This window comes from Thalassophryne amazonica, unplaced genomic scaffold (genome assembly GCF_902500255.1).
Source record: "Thalassophryne amazonica unplaced genomic scaffold, fThaAma1.1, whole genome shotgun sequence".
In the NCBI taxonomy this organism is placed as follows: Eukaryota; Metazoa; Chordata; class Actinopteri; order Batrachoidiformes; family Batrachoididae; genus Thalassophryne; species Thalassophryne amazonica.
In genome coordinates this window covers 13,351-35,838 of record NW_022986347.1, presented here as the reverse complement: position 1 = coordinate 35,838, position 22,488 = coordinate 13,351, and the positions used below count along the sequence as shown (strand labels likewise).

Genomic DNA, 22,488 nt, shown 5'->3' with positions numbered 1-22,488 from the left:
ATATGTCAATCATGAGTCACTTTTATGTGGATTAAAGTCACTAACATGGGACTCCTGTCTTGTTGCAAGAAATAAACGAGAATCATCCTCCTTTCCGTTCTCACAGCTTGAAACACTGCGCGGCTCTCTGCCGAGTCAAAGATAGAGTCCGGTCGGAATTAATAACTTGAAAGTGAATCACCATTTAAATCAAATGACACCACTTTCCAAACACTGTAACACAAACAACAAACTGCAATCGATCAAAACGTTTTTTTCCTCCCAAAATGAGATGTCCTGCAGCTCAGCTCCGAGGTATGGAGAGACATTCATGCTAAAATGTGCAATGTGTGAAAATGTGCCAAAAATGCCAGACCACAATGGAAATAAGCTTTTATTGCTTTCTTGTGCTATCCATGTATTTTAATGGACAAATACACATGTATTTTGTGCATTATTGTACTAAATAAATTCAATCAATCAATCAATGATGTCTGAAAGGAAATGTTTTTGAGAAAAACTACAGAGTGTTTTCAAGTGTTCTTCAGCACTCGAAATTATTTGTTTATTTTTTCTGTAAGAAAAGTGCTTGTAGTGGAAAATTACCAAAGCTTAAAAATAAAATTCAAGATTTGTACTATGTGTAATGTAATTTTGTTTTTGTTAGAATTGATCTTATAAAATTGGTATTGAAAAAAGTATCAATCAGGAACTGGTATCAAAGTGAAGGTACTGGTATCGGTATCAAAATTTTTGGATTGATACCCAGTCCTAGCTAAAATACCCTCTGCCATATGAGCATTGTGTTCTGTATAATTTGCAGTTGTTTAAATAATGATTAGGTTCCAAAAAACTGAGTTTGCAGCTTGCAACCAGACTGTGATGTCACGGTGCAGCTCTACTCTGATTGGCTGTCACCCTCGCCACTCAAAAATGCTAAAGTCTGCTAAATGTCTTTTAAATCACTGAGGTATTATCAGGTTTTTAAAACAGAGTTTTCAGTTTTAGACGTATATATTTCTCGCTAGCTTTTACATAATATGTGACAAAGAGGTTATATTTACAGGTTATATAACACAGAAACAAAACAGTTTCCACCTAGCTAGCAGCATGTCACGTCACCATGCTAACGTCCACGAAATCATGTCATAAAATTAGGTACAGAATGTGACTTTTTGACCTCTTAAAATACCTCTTAAAATATGTCAAGGTTAGCCGTCTTCAAACTTGTCCAAGGTCTGTCTCCCAACAATGTGCCCTGTGAATTTGAAGACTGTGGCAGTAATAGAACTGGACCTATGCTGTACACAGATGGACGGGCGGAGAGACAGACAGACGGATGGACGCCAGGTCTTCACAATACCCTATGGCCATCTGTTGGGCTTGGGTAACAAAGGTTTATGTTACAAATATTAAGGTCTGTTTTTTCTACTGGATCAAATAATTAGTTCATGCAATAAAATGCTAATTAATTATTTAAAAATCATACAAAGTGATTTTCTGATTTTTTATTAGATTCTATCTCTCACAGTGGAAGTGTACATACGATACAAATTACAGACCTCTCCATTCTTTGTAGGTGAAAAAACCTGCAAAATTGACAGTGGATCAAATGTCTGTCAAATCTGATCAAATTACTGTCCCCACTGTATCTACTGTACAGAACACTGTAGGTGTCTTAAGCCTGGTTCACACAACAGGATTTTAAAATTATCTTTAGGTTTCCAAAACCTGAGAGACCACACATGTGAAGATAAAAAATCATGGATCTAACAGGTTTGATCTTACAGTGTATGGTGTTCAGCCACACGGTGAGGACAACAACACCACACACGAACAGATTTCACACACCAACATTCTCAGGTCAGACAGGAAATCTCGCAAAATCTCTTGAGATTAAACGTGACTTCAGAGTAAACAAATGGAGGTACTTTGTGAACTATTTAAAACAGAGGTAAAAAAAACAACACAAAAAGAAAAGGCGTTCTTTAAAGGAGTGGAGACAGCGTGACCACCGGACTTTCTGGGAAGTCAGAACAGCTGTTTTGATTTTAGATTTCGCTCCGTGCGCCCGTCACCTCACTTTCTGATTGGCTGCACGTCACATTCAGCAGGCTGCGTGCTCGTTTGTGGTCGGAAGACACAACACACTGCGATATCAGAGCAAAAAAATCCAACATGTTGAATATCCCCGATTTGCGATCGCAGCGCTCCTGACGTCCTTCCGAGCAGATCAGAGTGCTCTGAACACACCGCACACGGGAGGAATATCTGATAAGATTATCTTTAGCGTCATCACAATTGTCGGGGCATCCTTAAGATTGTCGGAAGGGGAAGATCGGGTCCGATATCGGCCTAATTATCCTACCGTGTGAACCAGGCCTTACCAGCAGCGGCCTCCACAGCGGCGCGAATGTCTTTCCTCTCCTTCTTTAGTTGGGCCAAATGGTTCCTGATGTCCTGTTTCTTTTTCATCAGCTCTTCCTCCTGAGCTTGCAGCCGCTTGGCGTCAGCCTCCACACGATTCTTCCCGTACTTACACTGCTCAGCATCTGCACAACAACAGCACAATAAGAAGAAGAAATAACTAGGACTGCAAGCAGTCATATATGGGCCCTCGTGCCGCGCGACTGCCTACCCAGGCCAGCTCGTCCTCTTGTGACTAGATGTGGGCAGCTGCATACAAGGGACCACCCTCATCACACAGTTCAAGTTTCAAGAAAATCAGACAATACATGACGGAGTTATGACATGTTGCTTGGTAATCTACTAGGAGGCGCCCAGAGCACAAACAGAGGGGAGAGGTTTGTACAGGGGCACATAGTCATCACACAGTTCAAGTTTCAAGCAAATCAGACAATGCATGAAATAGTTATGACAAGCTGATGGTTCATTCACTAGGGGGTGCTCAGTGCACAAACAGAGGGGCCAGGTGTGTTAAGGGGCTGACCCTCATTACACATGTGAAGTTGCAAGTCAATCAGGTGAAGCATGAAGGACAAGTTGATGGTTCATCCACTAGGGGGTGCTCAGAGCGCAAAGAGAGGGGTCAGGTGTGTTCAGGGGCCAACTGTCATCACACATGTGAAGTTTCAACTCAATCAGGCAAAGCATGAAGGAGTTATCATGACTTGATGTTCCAAGGTGAAGGGTCAAAACGGCTGCACCATAGCAGCCACACCCTTCGACAGAGAAAAGCTTTCAATAACTTTTGATCAATATCGTCTCTGGATGATCTGACACAAATTTGAGGTGCACTGGACAAAATCCCTAGGAGGAGTTCATTCTAATACAACGTGTGCAAATCACGCCAAAATGACACAAAAATTCAAGATGGCCGACCTGTTTGGAGTAGACCAATGGTGCAAGAGACTGTTTTGTATGTCTATGCAAGTCACACATGTTTATCAATTTTCATCTCCCCACTTCAAAAAAAAAAAACCCCTATGGGGAGGGGTTTTTGAAAGTTTCAAGGGGGCGCTATTGAGGCATTTTGCGCTGCCCATGGGTGATGCCCCTATGAATTGTAAGAGGTTGTCATGCTTGACCTGTGTATCAATTTTCATGATGATATGACAAAATTAAAGCCGTCAAAAGTAAGAACGTAATTTCATGGAGAAGGGGCAATATTCAGCACGCCACCACACAGACGCCATTACTCGTAACTTCACGGCGATCATCACCTACGTTCACCAACTTGTTCTGCATGTTTTTGAAGTGGAATGAAGTTGATTGGGTTAACTATGTAACATCAGGACCTGTTAAAGTAAAAATAGGACATTTCCTGTTACCATGGTGGGGGGGGGGGGGGGGGCGCTATGGTGGAGGTGGGAAGTTAATATAAGGAGACGTTCAGGGCGGAACCCTCATCATGTCCAGCAAGTTTGAAGGATCTACGATGAAGTATGTGGGTGTGACAGCCGTTCGAAGTGAAACGGCGTGGTCCTAAAAGCTCGTCAAAGTTTGATGAACCCTAGCAGCCACGCCTTTTGAACTAATTACATTCTTTAGATAACTTTTGATCACCATTGGGTCATGATGATGATGTGGACGATCGGATGAAATCCCTAGGATGAGTTCGTTCAAATGTAAGTAGTGGAAATGGCCAAAAATCAAATCAAATCAATTTTATTTATATAGCGCCAAATCACAACAAACAGTTGCCCCAAGGCGCTTTATATTGTAAGATTTTTTTGGGGAATATTCAGACCTAGATATTTGATTGACATTATGTCCCAATTTACTTTAAATTCCTCCCTGATAGATTGACTAGCAGAGTAATTAAATGTCAGTATTTGAGATTTGTGGGTGTTTCGTTTATAACCTGATAATAATCCATATTCCCGTAAGGAGCAATTCGGGAAGGGAAGTGCATGGGTGCCCCAAGTATATCAATCAATTAATTTTATTTATATAGCACCAAATCACAACAAACAGTTGCTCCAAGGCGCTTTATATTGTAAGGCAAAAGCCATACAATAATTACGGAAAAACCCCAACAGTCAAAACGACCCCCTATGAGCAAGCAGTTGGCGACAGTGGGAAGATAAAACTCCCTTTTAACAGGAAGAAACCTCCAGCAGAACCAGGCTCAGGGAGGGGCAGTCTTCTGCTGGGACTGGTTGGGGCTGAGGGAGAGAACCAGGAAAAAGACATGCTGTGGAGGGGAGCAGAGATCAATCACTAATGATTAAATGCAGAGTGGTGCATACAGAGCAAAAAGAGAAAGAAACACTCAGTGCATCATGGGAACCTCCCAGCAGTCTAAGTCTATAGCAGCATAACTAAGGGATGGTTCAGGGTCACCTGATCCAGCCCTAACTATAAGCTTTAGCAAAAAGGAAAGTTTTAAGCCTAATCTTAAAAGTAGAGAGGGTGTCTGTCTCCCTGATCTGAATTGGGAGCTGGTTCCACAGGAGAGGAGCCTGAAAGCTGAAGGCTCTGCCTCCCATTCTACTCTTACAAACCCTAGGAACTACAAGTAAGCCTGCAGTCTGAGAGCGAAGCGCTCTATTGGGGTGATATGGTAGTATGAGGTCCCTAAGATAAGATGGGACCTGATTATTCAAAACCTTATAAGAAAAAGAATTTTAAATTCTATTCTAGAATTAACAGGAAGCCAATGAAGAGAGGCCAATATGGGTGAAATATGCTCTCTCCTTCTAGTCCCTGTCAGTACTCTAGCTGCAGCATTTTGAATTAACTGAAGGCTTTTCAGGGAACTTTTAGGACAACCTGATAATAATAAATTACAATAGTCCAGCCTAGAGGAAATAAATGCATGAATTAGTTTTTCAGCATCACTCTGAGACAAGACCTTTCTAATTTTAGAGATATTGCGCAAATGCAAAAAAGCAGTCCTACATATTTGTTTAAAATGCGCATTGAATGACATATCCTGATCAAAAATTACTCCAAGATTTGTCACAGTATTACTAGAGGTCAGGGTAATGCCATCCAGAGTAAGGATCTGGTTAGACACCATGTTTCTAAGATTTGTGGGGCCAAGTACAATAACTTCAGTTTTATCTGAGTTTAAAAGCAGGAAATTAGAGGTCATCCATGTCTTTATGTCTGTAAGACAATCCTGCAGTTTAGCTAATTGGTGTGTGTCCTCTGGCTTCATGGATAGATAAAGCTGGGTATCATCTGCGTAACAATGAAAATTTAAGCAATGCTGTCTAATAATACTGCCTAAGGGAAACATGTATAAAGTGAATAAAATTGGTCCTAGCACAGAACCTTGTGGAACTCCATAATAACTGTGGCGAAAACCTCGCCAAGGTTTGACGAACCCTAGCAGCCACACCTTTTGACCTAATTACAATCTTTTGATAACCACTGGGTCATGATGATGTTGACCAAATTTGAAGATGATTGGCTGAAATCCCTAGGACGAGTTTGTTCAAATGTAAGTACTGGAAATGGCCAAAAATGGCAAAAATTAGCTCAAAATCGAAACTTAAAATCAAAATGGCCGACTTACTGTCGACATTTCACCATGACAGTAAGAGACTTTTTTGTGCATCCTAGCATGGTAAATATGTGTACCGAATTTCGTGAAGTTACGACGAAAAAACCCCAATGTGGAGGGGTTTTTGAAAATTTCTAGGGGGCGCTATTTCACTGCAACCATGTGCGACACCGCCTAAATATGGAATTTTGGATTCGGCCGGATGACTTTGGAAAGTTGGTGAGTTTTTGAGCACGGGAACAGGCCGAAATTCCGATTTCAAGAGTGAGAATAATAACAACTAGGACTGCAAGCAGTCATATATGGGCCCTCGTTCCATGCAACCGCCTACCCAGGGCAGTGTGTTCCCTTGTGACCAGATGTGGCCATGTGCGTACAGGGGCAACCACTCATCCCACAGTTCAAATTTCAAGCAAATCACACAATGCATGAAGGAGTTATGACATGTTGATGGTTCATCCACTAGGGGGCGCTCAGTGTACAAACAGAGGGGACAGGTGTGTTGAGGGGCCAACCGTCATCATACATGTGAAGTTTCAAGTCAATCAGGCAAAGCATGAAGGAGTTATCATGACTTGATGTTCCATGGCGAAGGGTAAAATTGCCGCACCATAGCGGCCACACCCTTCAACATAGAGAAAAGCTTTCGATAACCTTTGGTCAGTATCATCTTTGGATGTTGACAAAGAAATCTGAAGTGCATTGGACAAAATCCCTAGGAGGAGTTCGTTCAAAAACAACATGTGGAAATCATTTCAAAATGAGAAGAAAATTCAAATGGCCGACTTCCTATTTGGAGTAGACCCATGGTGCAAGAGACTTTTTTGTATGTCTATGCAAGTCACACATGTGTACCAATTTTCATCTCCTTACTCCAAAAAAACCCCTATGGGGAGGGGTTTTTGAAAGTTTCAAGGGGGCGCTATTGAGGCATTTTGGCCCGCCCATGGGCGATGCCCCTATGAATTGTAAGAGGTTGTCGTGCTCGACCTGTGTATCAATTTTCATGATGATGTGACAAAATTAAAGCCATCAAAAGGAAGAACGTAATTTCATGGCGAATGGTCAATATTCGGCACGCTGCCACACAGACGCCATTACTCGTAACTTCACAGCGTTCATTGCCTACGTTCACCAATTTGTTGTGCATGTTTTAGAAGTGGAGTGAAGTTGATAGGGTTAAGTATGTTACATCAGGACCTCTTGAATTAAAAATAGGACATTTCCCGCCACCACCGGGGGGCGCTATGGCGCAGGTGGGAACTTAAGATATGTAGACGTTCAGGGCGTAGCCCTCATCATGTCCAGCAAGTTTGAAGGATCTACGATGAAGTATGTGGGCGTGACAGCCGTTCGAAGTGAAATGGCGTGCTCCGAAAAGCTCACCAAAGTTTCACGACCCCTAGCAGCCACGCCTTTTGACTTAATTAGAATTTTTTGATAACTTTTGATCACCATTGTGTTGTGATGATTTTGACCAAATTTGAAGATGATCGGATGAAATCCCTAGGACGAGTTCGTTCAAATGTAAGTAGTGGAAATGGCCAAAAATGGCAAAAATTTTCTCAAAATCGAAACTTAAAATCAAAATGACCGACTTCCTGTCGATATTTCACCATGACAGTAAGAGACTTTTTCATGCCTCCTGGCATGGTAAATATGTGTACCGAATTTCGTGAGGCTACGACAAAAAAAGCCCAATGCGGAGGGGTTTTTGAAAATTTCTAGGGGGCACTATTTCGCAATTTCGCTGCAACCTTGTGCGCAACCCCGACAATATCAAATTACGGATGTGACCGGACCACGCTGCAAAGTTTGGTGAGTTTTAGAGCATGGGAAAGGGCCGAAATTTGGATTTGAAAAGTGTAAAGAATAATAATAACTAGGACTGCAAGCAGTCATATACGGGCCCTCGTTCCGCACAACCGCCTACCCAGGCCAGTGGGTGCCCTTGTGAGCACATGTGGGCATGTGCATGCAGGGGCAACCACTCATCCCACAGTTCAAATTTCAAGCAAATCACACAATGCATGAAGGAGTTATGACATGTTGATGGTTCATCCACTAGGGGGCGCTCAGTGTACAAACAGAGGGGCTGGGTGTGTTGAGGGGCCAACCATCATCATACATGTGAAGTTTCAAGTCAATCAAGCAAAGCATGAAGGAGTTATCATGACTTGATGTTCTATGGCGAAGGGTCAAAATGGCGGCACCACAGCAGTCACACCCTTCAACAGAGAAAAGCTTTCGATAACCTTTGGTCAGTATCATCTCTGGATGCTGTTCAATAAATTTGAAGTGCATTGGACAAAATCTCTAGGAGGAGTTCGTTCAAATACAACGTGTGGAAATCACGGCAAAATGACAAGAAAATTCAAAATGGCTGACTTCCTGTTTGGAGTAGACCCATGGTCCAAGAGACTTTTTTGTACGTCTATGCAAGTCACATGTGTACCAATTTTCATCTCCCTACTCCAAAAAAACCCCTATGGGGAGGGGTTTTTGAAAGTTTCAAAGGGGCGCTATTGAGGCATTTTGCCCCGCCCATGGGCGACGCCCCTATGAATTGTAAGAGGTTGTCGTGCTCGACCTGTGTATCAATTTTCATGATGATGTGACAAAATTAAAGCTGTCTAACGGAAGAACGTAATTTCATAGCAAATGGTCAATATTCGGCACGCCGCCACACGGACGCCGTTACTCGTAACTTCACGGCGTTCATTGCCTACATTCACCAACTTGTTCTGCATGTTTTAGAAGTGGAATGAAGTTGATTGGGTTAAGTATGTGACATCAGGACCTCTTAAAGTAAATATAGGACATTTCCAGCCATGACCGGGCGGAGCCTTCATCATGTCCAGCAAGTTTGAAGGATCTACGATTAAGTATGTGGGCATGACAGCCGTTCGAATTGAAACGGCACCCTCCGAAAAGCTCGCCAAAGCTTGATAACCCCGAACAGCCACGCCTTTTGACCTAATTAGAATCTTTTGATAACTATTGATCACCATTGTGTCATGATGACGTGACCAAATTTTAAGACGATTGGATGAAAATCCCTAGGACGAGTTCGTTCAAATTTAAGTCATGGAAATGGCCAAAAATGGCAAAAATTAGCTCAAAATCAAACTTAAAATCAAAATGGCCGACTTCCTGTCGATATTTCACATGACAGTAAGAGACTTTTTTGTGTGTCCTAGCATGGTTAATATGTGTACCGAATTTCGTGAAGTTACGACGAAAGAACCCCAATGCGGAGGAGTTTTTTGACAATTTCTAGGGGCGCTATTTCACTGCAACCTTCTGCGTGACCCCCAAAATATCAAATTTCGGATGAGACCGGACCACGTTGCAAAGTTTGGTGAGTTTTTGAGCATGGGAAAGGGCCGAAATTTCGATTTCAAAAGTGTAAAGAATAATAATAATAATAATAAACAATAATAAGAAACGCAATTACAACAGGGTCCTCGTAGAACGTTGTCTACTCGGGCCCTAATAATAATAATAAACATCGCAATTACAATAGGGTCCTCGTAGGACGTTGTCCTACTCGGGCCCTAATAATAATAAATAATTATAATAATAAACAGCGCAATTACAATAGGGTCCTCGTAGGACTTTTTCCTTCTTGGGCCCTAATAATAATAATAAACAGCGCAATTACAATAGGGTCCTCATAGGACTTTTTCCTACTCGGGCCCTAATAATAATAAACAGCGCAATTACAATAGGGTCCTCATAGGACTTTTTTCTACTGGGGCCCTAATAATAATAATAAATAAATAAATAAATAATAATAATAATAAACAGTGCAATTACAATAGGGTCCTCGTAGGACTTTTTCCTACTCGGGCCCTAATAATAATAATAACAATAATAATAATAAACATCACAATTACAATAGGGTCCTCGTAGGACTTTTTCCTACTCGGGTCCTAATAATAATAATAATAATAATAATAATAAATAATAATAATAACAGCGCAATTACAATAGGGTCCTCGTAGGACTTTTTCCTACTCGGGTCCTAATAATAATAATAATAATAAATAATAATAATAATAAACAGCGCAATTACAATAGGGTCCTCACAGGACTTTTTCCTACTCGGGCCTTAATAAATAAATAAATAATAATAATACTACTAAACAGCGCAATTACAATAGGGTTCTCATAGGATGTTGTCCTACTCGGGCCCTAATAATAAATAAAATAATAATAATAATAATAAACAATGCAATTACAATAGGGTCCTCGTAGGACTTTTTCCTACTCGGGCCCTAATAATAATAATAAAAACATCGCAATTACAATAGGGTCCTCGGAGGACGTTGACCTACTCGGGCCCTAATAATAATAATAATACGGCGCAATTACAACAGGGTCCTCATAGGACTTTTTCCTACTCGGGCCCTAATAAAAACAAACATTTAATGTCTACTCATTTTTAAAGGATCAAATAGTCAAAGTATCAAGAGTCTGAATACTTTATTAATATGAGGAAAGAATAACACCACAAAGCACAAATACATTGTTGCTACTTACCAGAGGAGTTGCGTTTTAGGGATGCTGTTCCGTTAACTGGATGCTTCTTGGTTTGGTTCTTTGAGTCCACTTTCTGTTTGGATGCCACCCAACCGGCTGCCAGTCCTTTCTTTCCTTTTAACTGCATGCAGGAGAAAACACTGAAGCACTGAACCAGACAGATCTCAGTTAATTATCGTATGTCAGCATCCTGACATCATATATTAATTAACAGCATGGTGTCTCAGTGGTTAGCATGGTTTCCCGACACCAAGAATGTTCCGGGTGTCCTTCCCACCTGGAGTTTGCATGTTCCCCCATGTTTGTGTGGGTTCCCCCCAAGTGCTTTTATATTTCTATGTGCATCTGTCTCTCCATTGGTGTGCGTGTGTCTTAATCTTGTGTATGTTTGGATGGATGAATGGATTTGAGTGCGTGTGTGGAGGAGCATATGTGGGAATGCGTGTCATCTGTTTGTGGTCTGCTTGCATGCATCTGTGATGTGTTGTTTTGTCTGAGTCTCCAGGCAGGTGCTTTGTGTGTGTATGTGGGAATGCACACATGCATGAAAGTCTTCTTATTGTTTTCCTTGGCTACGCGTAATCTGTCTCTGTTTTGGCTGCGGGTGGCAGGTGTCAGTGTTTCTGTCGGCAGGCTCCACCCTCTGTGATCGGGTATGATTTCTCTTATCCTGTTTCTCTTTGATCCTCTCATTCATTTTTTGATCTTCTAGAATTAGGTTTTTTTATTCTTACTTGTTAGTTCTTCATCCACAATCATGCCATGTGACTCTGGACTGCGTTTGCATTTAGCTGGTGCTCGTGGGTGGGCCTGGCCTCTCACACATATTTTGTGTCCCGCCTTTTGTATTGATGTCTTGGATTTCCTCTTTGTGTTTATTGTCTTTGTGATTCTGATTTAGGTTTATGGTGTATTGCTTTTGTGAGTGTCTAAGTTCTAATTTGATGATCACAGTTGTTTTGTTATTATGGTCACATGTGAGTTGCTTATGATTTTCTGTTTGCTCATTCTGCTCCGCCCTCATGTGATCATCACAAATGTGCTCAATTAGTGAACAGGTATTATTTAAGTTGCCCTTTTATTTGTGCCAGTTGCTGGTTGGTTAGTTCTGATTCCCTGTGTCTCCTGTTTCTCCTGCTTTTGGTTGACACCTCCTAACCGGGCAATATATTGACCAACTTCCCAGATGTTAATGGATTTTCAATGGGGATTCATGACTGAACACACTCAGAAAAACACTTGCCGTTCTGAGCTGGATATCGAGCCAGTAAAATGAATTAACATTAAATCATGTCAGGAAAGTATTAAACTTACTCTGACACCCACACATTCCCAAATATTAGTGTTGAAAGTTACATGGCTCTACGCTGTTAAGCTGCGCTGCTGGGTTTAACCAAGCCGCTGTTTTCAGCAGCAGGACGACTCCTAAAACCATTACCAAACATTTATATACACATATATATGGTTTTGGTTTTGCTCCCATTTTGTATGAGATGAACTCAAAGATCTAAAACTTTTTCCACATACACAATATCACCATTTCTCTCAAATATGTTCACAAACCAGTCTAAATCTGTGATAGTGAGCACTTCTCCTTTGCTGAGATAATCCATCCCACCTCACAGGTGTGCCATATCAAGATGCTGATTAGACACCATGATTAGTGCACAGGTGTGCCTTAGACTGCCCACAATAAAAGGCCACTCTGAAAGGTGCAGTTTTATCACACAGCACAATGCCACAGATGTCGCAAGATTTGAGGGAGCGTGCAATAGCATGCTGACAGCAGGAATGTCAACCAGGCTGTTGCTCGTGTATTGAATGTTCATTTCTCTACCATAAGCCGTCTCCAAAGGTGTTTCAGAGAATTTGGCAGTACATCCAACCAGCCTCACAACTGCAGACCACGTGTAACCACACCAGCCCAGGACCTCCACATCCAGCATGTTCACCTCCAAGATCGTCTGAGACCAGCCACTCGGACAGCTGCTGAAACAATCGGTTTGCATAACCAAAGATTTCTGCACAAACTGTCAGAAACCGTCTCAGGGAAGCTCATCTGCATGCTCGTCGTCCTCATCGGGGTCTCGACCTGACTCCAGTTCGTCGTCGTAACCGACTTGAGTGGGCAAATGCTCACATTCGCTGGCGTTTGGCACGTTGGAGAGGTGTTCTCTTCAACTCTATGCGAAGGAGATGTGTTGCACTGCATGAGGCAAATGGTGGTCACACCAGATACTGACTGGTATCCCCCCCCCCCAAATAAAACAAAACTGCACCTTTCAGGGTGGCCTTTTATTGTGGGCAGTCTAAGGCACACCTGTGCACTAATCATGGTGTCTAATCAGCATCTAGGTATGGCACACCTGTGAGGTGGGATGGATTATCTCAGCAAAGGAGAAGTGCTCACTATCACAGATTTAGACTGGTTTGTGAACAATATTTGAGGGAAATGGTGATGTTGTGTATGTGGAAAAAGTTTTAGATCTTTGAGTTCATCTCATACGAAATGGGAGCAAAACCAGAAGTGTTGCGTTTATATTTTTGTTGAGTGTATATATATATATATATATATATATATATATATATATATATATATATACACACACACACACACGAGGTCTGTTAGAAAAGTAACGGACCTTTTTATTTTTTTCAAAAACTATATGGATTTGATTCATATGTTTTTACGTCAGCCAAGCTTGAACCTTCGTGCGCATGCGTAAGTAAGTAAGTAAGCTTTATTTATAAAGCGCCTTTCACAGACCAGGGTCACAAAGCGCTGCACATGGCATACAAAAATAATCTAAAAATAACATACAAAAACAATAAAATACAATATTAGGCTAAAAGCTAACTTAAAGAAATACGCCTTTAGTTGCCTTCTAAAAGTATCTATACAATCCAGAGAACGAAGGGCACAGGGAAGCTCATTCCAGAGGCTAGGCGCCACCGCTTTAAAAGATCTGTCCCCGCGAGTTTTAAAATGGGTCCGAGGAACCATCAACAGGTTCTGATTGGACGACCTGAGGCTCCTGGAGGAAGCATAAGGCTGGATCAGGTCCCTGATGTACTCCGGTGCCTGTCCATGCAGAGCTCTAAAAGTCAATACCAGGATTTTGTAATGAATCCTGTAGGAGACAGGCAGCCAATGCAAAGTATTAAGAATAGGAATAATATGGTCCCTCCTGCGGGTGCGGGTAAGCAGGCGCGCAGCAGAATTTTGCACAACCTGCAGGCGGGCCAACTCCTTCATATTCAGACAGGTGAAGAGAGTGTTACAATAATCCAAACGCGATGAGACGAACGCATGAACAATCAACTCAAGCTCTTTTAAAGTCACCATCTACGGAGCTTAGAGATGTTCCGAATTTGGAAAAAACAGTTCTTAACCAGGTAATTTGTGTGCTGCTCCAAAGACATCCCTCCATCCAAAATGACACCCAGGTTACGCAGGCTGCTTTTGACCGTGCAGCTTAGGATACCGAGATGCTGCTTAATTCCAGGTACAGCACTATCTGGTGCTACAATCAGAGTCTCAGTCTTATTGGAATTTAACTGCAGACTGTTCTCAGTGAGCCATTCCTTAATTTTGGCCAAACATTTGTGAGAGAGCAGAGTTTCTGTGGCTCAGTTGTCTTAAAAGAGCAGTACAGCTGCAGATCATCGGCATACAAATGATAGGACACATCACTGAACTGCTGGATCAGCTTGCTGAGAGGAAGGAGATACAACGAGAACAAACAGGTCCCAAGACCGATCCCTGTGGCACACCCCACAGAAGATCTGCAGATTCCGACACTGCATTGCCCACCGTCACACTAAAAGTTCTACCAGTCAGGTAAGAGGTAAACCACTCTAAAACACAACCTGACATTCCAACCAAATCCCGCAATCTGTTTATCAGAATGCCATGGTCAACGATATCAAACGCCGAAGACAGATCAAACAGAATCAGCACAGAACATTTGCCAGTGTCAGCTGCCATCATCATGTCACTAGACACCTTCAACAGGGCTGTTTCAGTAGAATGAAACTCATGGTACCCAGACTGAAAAGTGTCATGGATGTTGTTAGCCTGCAAAAACGATCTCAATTGAGCACAGACTACCTTTTCCAAGACTTTGGCCAAGAAAGAGGTTTTAGATATTGGCCTAAAGTTCTTGAGCTCTGTAGAATCCAATCCAGCTTTCTTTAACTGTGGTTCCACAATGGCATGTTTAAAATAACAGGGAAACACACCACTCAACAAAGATATATTAAACATTTTAGCAATGTAGGGTCCGATGGAGGCAAATACATTCACAACAGTTTAAACGGAAGACCATCCAAAATACCAGAGGATGGCTTCACTTTATTCATGATGTCCTCTACAGTAACAGGCTCAAATGAGGCCCAGCACTGAGTGGGAGGTTCCCACTGCTGGGGACCATGGCATGGAGGCAGGTTATCCTTTATAACTCTAACCTTATCAATAAAGAAATCCAGAAACTCCTCACAACTAGTTTTAGAGATAACAGGAGTGACGGCAGCAGGTGACACAAGAGAGCTGATTGTGTCAAAAAGCACTTTAGGGTTTCTTTTATTGGAGGCAATCAGGCAATTAAAATAACTCGTCCTGGCCTCCTCTATCATCGTATTTAAGGAAGATATTAAGTCTCTTAAATGTAGCCTGTGAACCTCCAGTTTTCTTGACTTCCATAAGCGTTCAATCTGGCGACATGTTCTCCTTAGAGTCATAATCCCATCATTTATCCAAGGGCAGAAACTTTCACGAGGAGCTTTATCAGCCTTGAGTGGTGCCACTTGATCCAAGATAGTGGCACAGTGGCTATTAAAGCTATTCATGAAACAATCAGTTTCAGTGAGATTATTAAAAAGTAAAGGGTTGAATTTATCACAGAAAAGCGTAGCTGTTGTCTCTGTGATAATTCTCCTTTCTGCCTTAGTAAAAACAGGTGGAGGCTCAGATGGCACCATCAAATCAAAGAAAACACAACAATGATCACTCAGAAGAACATCCTCCACACATACATGGTAATTTCCAGGCCCAGTGCAAAACCAGATCCAACGTGTGACCCTTGTTGTGAGTGGGACCTGACACATACTGTTTAAAATTATAAGCTCTCTTGCTGAAGTAGAAGAATCAACATCAATCTGGAAATTAAAATCACCCAAAATTAAGACCTTTTCCAATCTAATTATAGACGATAAAAAGTCAGTAAAAGCCTTAAGAAAAGTCCCAGCAGGGCCAGGAGGTCGATAGATCAAAATACTATAAATTTATGTGAGGAACCAACTTCCATCATGAGCACCTCAAAAGAGGGGGCATGGCTCGTATCTGACAGTCTGCATGTGTACCGGTCCCGGTACACAGCAGCCAGGCCTCCCCCCGCACGACAGGGGCGGGGCTTACCCACTGCTAAGCAACCCGCAGGACAGAGCTCATTTAAATGGATGCATTCATTTTCCCTCTGCCACATTTCTGTGAGGAAAAGAAAGTCCAAGTTTTTCCTGACAAAAAGCTCATTAATGGAGAACGCTTTATTTGAAATAGAGCGCGCATTCAATAATCCAATCCAACTCAACAATGAGGCGGTAGTCGAGTCCGCTGAACACAGCGGGATAGGTTGCAGACATCTCCCATGGTCACGTGACGCACCACTGTACCGGCAAAACCCACGCTGCTCCCGAGATGTAAACACGGAAAACTGGGACGGACCCGGGACCCAAGCGACTCGTCCATCGGGGACCCAGTGATGTCCAGGCTGAGTCCTTCAACACAGAGGAGTGGTGGGATGCGTGAACAGGGCCGCACCGCCAGCCGTATGGCCCTGTAAGAGTGGAACTGGACAAAGCCACCTGTAGCTTCGGTATCCACGAGCCGCACGCCACACTCCTCGTCTGATCCGAACCTGGACACCCGCTCTGCAGGCCTCTTCTCCTCTTTTCGGACTACCTGGACGTCGCCACATCAGGTATTCCGGGAGGAGGGGGAACACACAAACGGAGGTGGGAAAGTTTGCTTGTAGCTATCCCAGTCATGAAAGAGGCATTCCATTGTCTCTTTAATTTTAAAGAGAGAGTCGCGATCATAAATCTGTACTGCACTCACGCAATCACTATCCATCAAAGCTGATATGACAGCACACACAATCAGGAAAATAACAGAAAAACGACATGGTAACAGGCAAGCAGCAGCCAGAACACACACAGGCGCCATCTGTGAGTTTTTCCATGCCTGTCGGTTGCGTCATTTGCCTGTGGGCAGGCTTTGAGTGAGCACTGGTCCACCCCACTCATCGTTGTTTCATTGCGAGGAAATGGCGGAATGATTTGGGCTTTTTTTTCCATCAGAATTTTTTCAGAAACTGTTAGAGACTGGCAGCTGGAAACCATTAGAAAAATTTATCTGGATTTCAGTGAAAATTTTACAGGCTTCACAGAGAATAAGGAGTGTTACTACAGCTTTAAGGACGGCCCACAATGGCGCACGGCGCGCCGCGCTCCGAGCCACCATCATGAGGCAGAAACCACCACATCATTTCTAAACGGATGGCTGTATGGAGCCGGGACCGTCGTGCGTAATTTCTCTGGTTATCACAAGAGCTGGACATCAGCCATTTTCCGGCAGATTTCACTTTTAACAAGAGATTTTGTCATGGAAAGCCGCGCCGAGGCTTTGCGCGTCACGACCGATTCACTGATGAAGCGAGACAAAGGAACACCTCCGTTTCGTTTGTCAGAGGACAAGTTGGGACATGCCCAGCTCTCCACAATTTCTCTTATACTCACTCGACTGGTAAGCACTGAAAGCCGAGATAGGCATGTCCCAACTTGTCCTCTGGCACTCCAGAGGACAAGTAGTGTCCACTGGCACTATTAGAAAGTGGAAGAAACACAAGACGACTGTCAATCTCCCTCGGTCTGGGATTCCATGCAAGATCTCACTTTGTGGGGTAAGGATTGTTCTGAGAAAGCTCAGAACTACACAGGAGGACCTGGTCAATGACCTGAAGAGAGCTGGGACCACAGTCACAAAGATTACATTAGTAACACATGATGCTGTCATGGTTTAAAATTCTGCAGGGCAGCAAGGTCCCCCTGCTCAAGCCAGCACATGTCCAGGCCCGTTTGAAGTTCACCAGTGAACATCTGGATGATCCAGAGGAGGCATGGGAGAAGGTCATGTGGTCAGATGAGACCAGAACAGAGCTTTCTGAAATCAACTCCACTTACCATGTTTAGAGGATGAGAACAACCCCAAGAAAACCATCCCAACCGTGAAGCATGGGGGTGGAAACATCATACTCTGGGGGTGCTCTTCTGCAAAGGGGACAGGATGACTGCACCGCATTGAAGGGAGGATGGATGGGGTCATGTATTGCAAGATTTTGGCAAACAACCTCCTTCCCTCACTAAGAGCACTGAAGATGGGTCATGGCTGGGTCTTCCAGCATGACAATGACCCCAAACACACAGCCAGGGCAACTAAGGAGGGGCTCCATAAGAAGCATTTCAAGGTCCTGGAGTGGCTTGGCCAGTCTCCAGACCTGAACTCAATAGAAAATCTTTGGAGATCTTTGGTCAAGAACTACAGGAAACGTATGACCTCTGTAATGGCAGACAAATGTTTCTGTACCAATTGTTAAGCTCTGTTTTTCTAGGGGGTCAAATACTTCCATCCATCCATCCATCTTCTTCCGCTTATCCTAGGCCAGGTCGGGGGGACAGCAACTCAAGCAAAGCCGCCCAGACCTCCTGATCCACACACACCTCCCCAGCTCCTCCGGGGTAACCCCAAGGTGTTCCCAAGCCAACTGAGAGACGCAGTCCCTCCTGCATGATCTGGGTCTTCCCCGGGGCCTCCTCTCCATGGGACATGCCCGGAACACTTCTCCAGTGAGGTGTCCAGGGGACATCCGGAAAAGATGCCTGAGCCACCTGAGCTGGCTCCTTTCGACATGGAGGAGCAGCGGCTCGAGTCTGAGCTCCACCCGAGTGACAGAGCTCCTCACTAGGAAACTCATTTCGGCCGTTTGTACTCGCAATCTTGTTCTTTCGGTCATGAGCCAAATCTCATGACCATAGGTGAGGGTCGGAACATAGATCGATCGGTAAATCGAGAGCTTTGCCCCCCTGCTCACCTCTCTTCACCACGATGGTCCGATACAGCGACTGAATCACTGCAGACGCTGCACCGATGCGTCTATCGATCTCATGCTCCATCCATCCCTCACTCGTGAACAAGACCCCGAGATACTTAAACTCCTCCACCTGAGGCAAGGACGCCAAGTCAAATACTTATTTTATGCAATAAAACGCAAATTAATTATTTAAAAATCATACAATGTGATTTACTGGATTTTTTTTTTAGATTCTGTCTCTCACAGTTGAAGTGTACCTACGATAAAATTACAGACCTCTCCATTCTTTGTAGGTGGGAAAACCTGCAAAACTGACAGGGGGTCAAATACTTATTTTCCCCACTGTGTGTGTGTGTGTATATATGTATTATATTTTTACACAATTATCCTTTATTGACTGAGTTTCAGACCGAGTTTTATTGAAGTCAGTGGTGTGTGTGCACATCTCTGTGTGTGAATGGTGTGTGTAAGTGTCGTCCGTGTGCTCAGATGACACACAGGCACGTGCAGGAAACACACCTGTTTATCAACCAAATGTCACACACAAAGTGACAAGAATAACGAAAACCACCTACTTATGGAAGGAAATATTGTCTCCCTTGTTCCTCTGTTTGTGGCTTTGCCAACATGCACAGCTTTCCGGCATATTCCACTTGCTTCTTGACGAGACTAATAGAACTTCAATGAGCAAGCTCAGTAAACTGCCCAGAATTCAAATGGTGACCATGTAGGGTTGCCAACCGTCACTTGAAAAACGGAATCGTCCCTTATTTGGAAATAAAAGTGTGCGTTCCGTATTGACCTGAAACGGGACGCAGTTTGTCCCGTATTTCTGTGAGAATCAAAGTCTGTAAAATGTCAATGGAATTGACTTGCGCTTTATATGGAAACTTACGGTAAATTTGATCCCAGCCTCTCTCCTGCTCTTCACCAATGAGCTGACAGACACGAGTTGACGATACAGAATCACTCTTATCTCATTGGTTGAGGGACATCTGCTCGCAAGAAGATCCCGGACGAGAATCATGAGCCGACGACCATCGTCGGACGACCATAACAAATCAGCATGGCTGATACCGACACAGACACCGACACTGGCACTGCAGATACGCCTACGAACAGCAATAACGTCGTTACTCCTCCTCGAAAAAAAGAAAGCAAAAATACATGGGCAAATGGGAAAAGGAAAATGGCTAGGTGGAAAAGGTGCGCGACAACAGCTATAAGTATTGTAAGTATTGTTTACTTTACAATACATTGTTTTGGATGATTTTTTTTTTAATTTATACACTTTTAAGTTAAGCAATAACACGACAGAGAAAGATTTATTTTTAAAGAATTTTTTTTTATATTTTGAAGCAGGACAGGATGCTCATATTGAAATTGTGAGTGAAAATTTATTTTGCACTAAAAATAAATTGCTAAATAATAATTTGTTTTCTGCATGTTCATATCATAACAAATGCATGTGTGCATCTACTTAAATTCAGGGTCAAGTCAATAGTCAAATGGTTAAAAATCGTTTCACACACACGCTGGGAAGGGTGAAGGCAATGGTCAGTTGGCCGGTCCATGGAAATAGAGACCTGGAATGGACGTCACGTGACTAGCGGCGTGCCCCACGGTGGCCATTACTGAGGGTGGAGAGAGACCATGATCCTGTTAAACAGAAGCGATATGAGGAGAAAAAAGGCAGCCAGTGCTCCACCATCAACTGCACGAACCACAAAAACAAATTCTCCAATACTAAAATGAACTGTAAAAGAGCCTTAATGTAATTATGTAAAACAAATGTCTATTTTAAAGTCGTTATGCCGCAATTTAATGTCAGTATACTGAGACTATAACTCAACGCCATAAGTTCTTTTCATTAAGCTGTGTTCACATGCGGAAACAAAAATGTTTAAATATATTTATGTCTATATATATACTTGCAGCTGTTGTTTAATATGATATGTACATGGTGGTCACAGGAGGCATTTAAATTTTAACAGTGTGGTTGGAGGGGATGGAGGAGGTACTTTTTACCCTGACTGAGGGTCAAAAGTCATAAATTCTGAATGGCTTTATATCTACTTGTAATAAAATGTTAGTAAAAATCATATATATGTTGTTGTCATTAAAAGTCTAGCAGTAATATTACAGTTGAAAAAGCAGCAAGGTAAATGAGCACAATGGCAAGGCATACTTCAGATTAATATTTTAATACAAAAGGATTTTTTATCCAGACATGTATGGGTTCGTTAGACCTTTTAATTAGCATGAATACAACTTACAAGCGTCATTTATAAAAATCCATCGAGAATTATGATGACAGGAAAAAAAAAATCACAGTAAATGAACAGAATGGAATATTTTCCACAAATTTCCACACTTTACATAAAACATTTTTTTCTACCTGTACATGTATGGGTTCATTAGAAAGAGCAATTAAAGAGCAATTAAAAGGCTTTAAAACAAGCCTACTTTTATTAAAATCTGTTAACAAATAGCAACAATAAAGTGAGAAAAGCAGCACAGTTTGTTGTAATTTACCCAGATTTCTGCATTTTACATAAAAGTTTTTTTTCACCCACACATACACAGGTGCATTGGAAAGAGCTTTCAAAGGGCTTTGAAACAAGCCTACATTTATTAAAATCCATTAAGAAATAGTGACGCTAGTGCAAAAAAAGCAGTCAGTTTATTATTGATGAGCTGCACATTTCCACCCTTAGTAATGGCGCCTTCCTGTCCTGAGTGACGCTAATAGATAGAGGCGCGCATGTCCATTCCAGTCTATATTTCCATGGGCCGGTCAGCCCTGCCAGTGAGGTGTCCCTTATTTATTTTTCAGAGAGATGGCAACCCTATGACCATGCCTCCTTGCCGGGACACAGCTCAGTGCGAGTGCGGACTCTAGTTTTTATATATAACCTCTTTGGGCACCAACAACATGGCTTCGGGATCAACGGGTGAAAGCACATCTTCGGAATCGCTTGCCTTCTGTTTGTGTAGCGATGTGTTGCTCGTCATGTTGGATCTCGATCGCACTCATCCCCAGCAGACAAGAACCCAACCAGTGACGTCAACTGGATGTGCCCTCCACTGACTTCAGTCAATGGCGATTTACAACCCCAATCAGTCCAACAGTTTTAGAACAATGTTTCTCAATGTTCAATTGCAAGGAATTTAGGGATTCCATCATCTACAGTCCATAATATAATCAGAAGATTCAGAGAATCTGGAGAATTTTCTACACATAAGTGGCAAGGCGGAAAACCAACATTGAATGTCCGTGACCTTTGATCCCTCAGGCGGCACTGCATTAAAAACCAACATCACTATGTAAAGGATCTTACCGCGTGGGCTCAGGAACACTTCAGAAAACCACTGTCAGTTAACACAGTTCGTCACTACATCTACAAGTGCAAGTTAAAATTCTACCATGCAAAGTGAAAGCCAGACATCAACAACATCCAGTAATGATGCCGCCTTCTCTGGGCTCGAGCTCATTTGAAATGGACAGACACAAAGTGGAAAAGCGTGCTGTGGTCTGATGAGTCCACATTTCAAATTGTTTTTGGAAATCATGGACATCGTGTCCTCCGGAGAAAAGAGGAAAAAGACCATCCAGATTGTTACCAGGGCAAAGTTCAAAAGCCTGCATCTGTGATGGTATGGGGGTGTGTTAGTGCCCATGGCATGGGCAACTTACACATCTTGTGATGGTACCATCAATGCTGAAAGGTTCATCCAGGTTTTGGAGCAACACATGCTGCCATCCAAACAACATCTTTTTCAGTGACGTCCCTGTTTATTTCAACAAGACAATGCCAAGCCACACTGTCCACGTGTTACAAC

The 22,488-nt window shown here is 42.7% G+C and overlaps 1 protein-coding gene across 1 annotated transcript in view; it reads right to left on the bottom strand.

Moving 5' to 3' along the window:
- The window catches only part of LOC117506097 (actin filament-associated protein 1-like), a gene marked incomplete at its 5' end in the record, with an annotated part of 39,722 nt that overhangs the window by 5,575 nt on the left and 11,659 nt on the right, over positions 1–22,488 (bottom strand). Inside the window, 2 exons of the mRNA XM_034165611.1 lie at positions 2,367–2,531; positions 10,499–10,619. Coding sequence (XP_034021502.1) covers positions 2,367–2,531; positions 10,499–10,619 — 286 coding nt within the window. The remainder of the gene's footprint in view (positions 1–2,366; positions 2,532–10,498; positions 10,620–22,488) is intronic.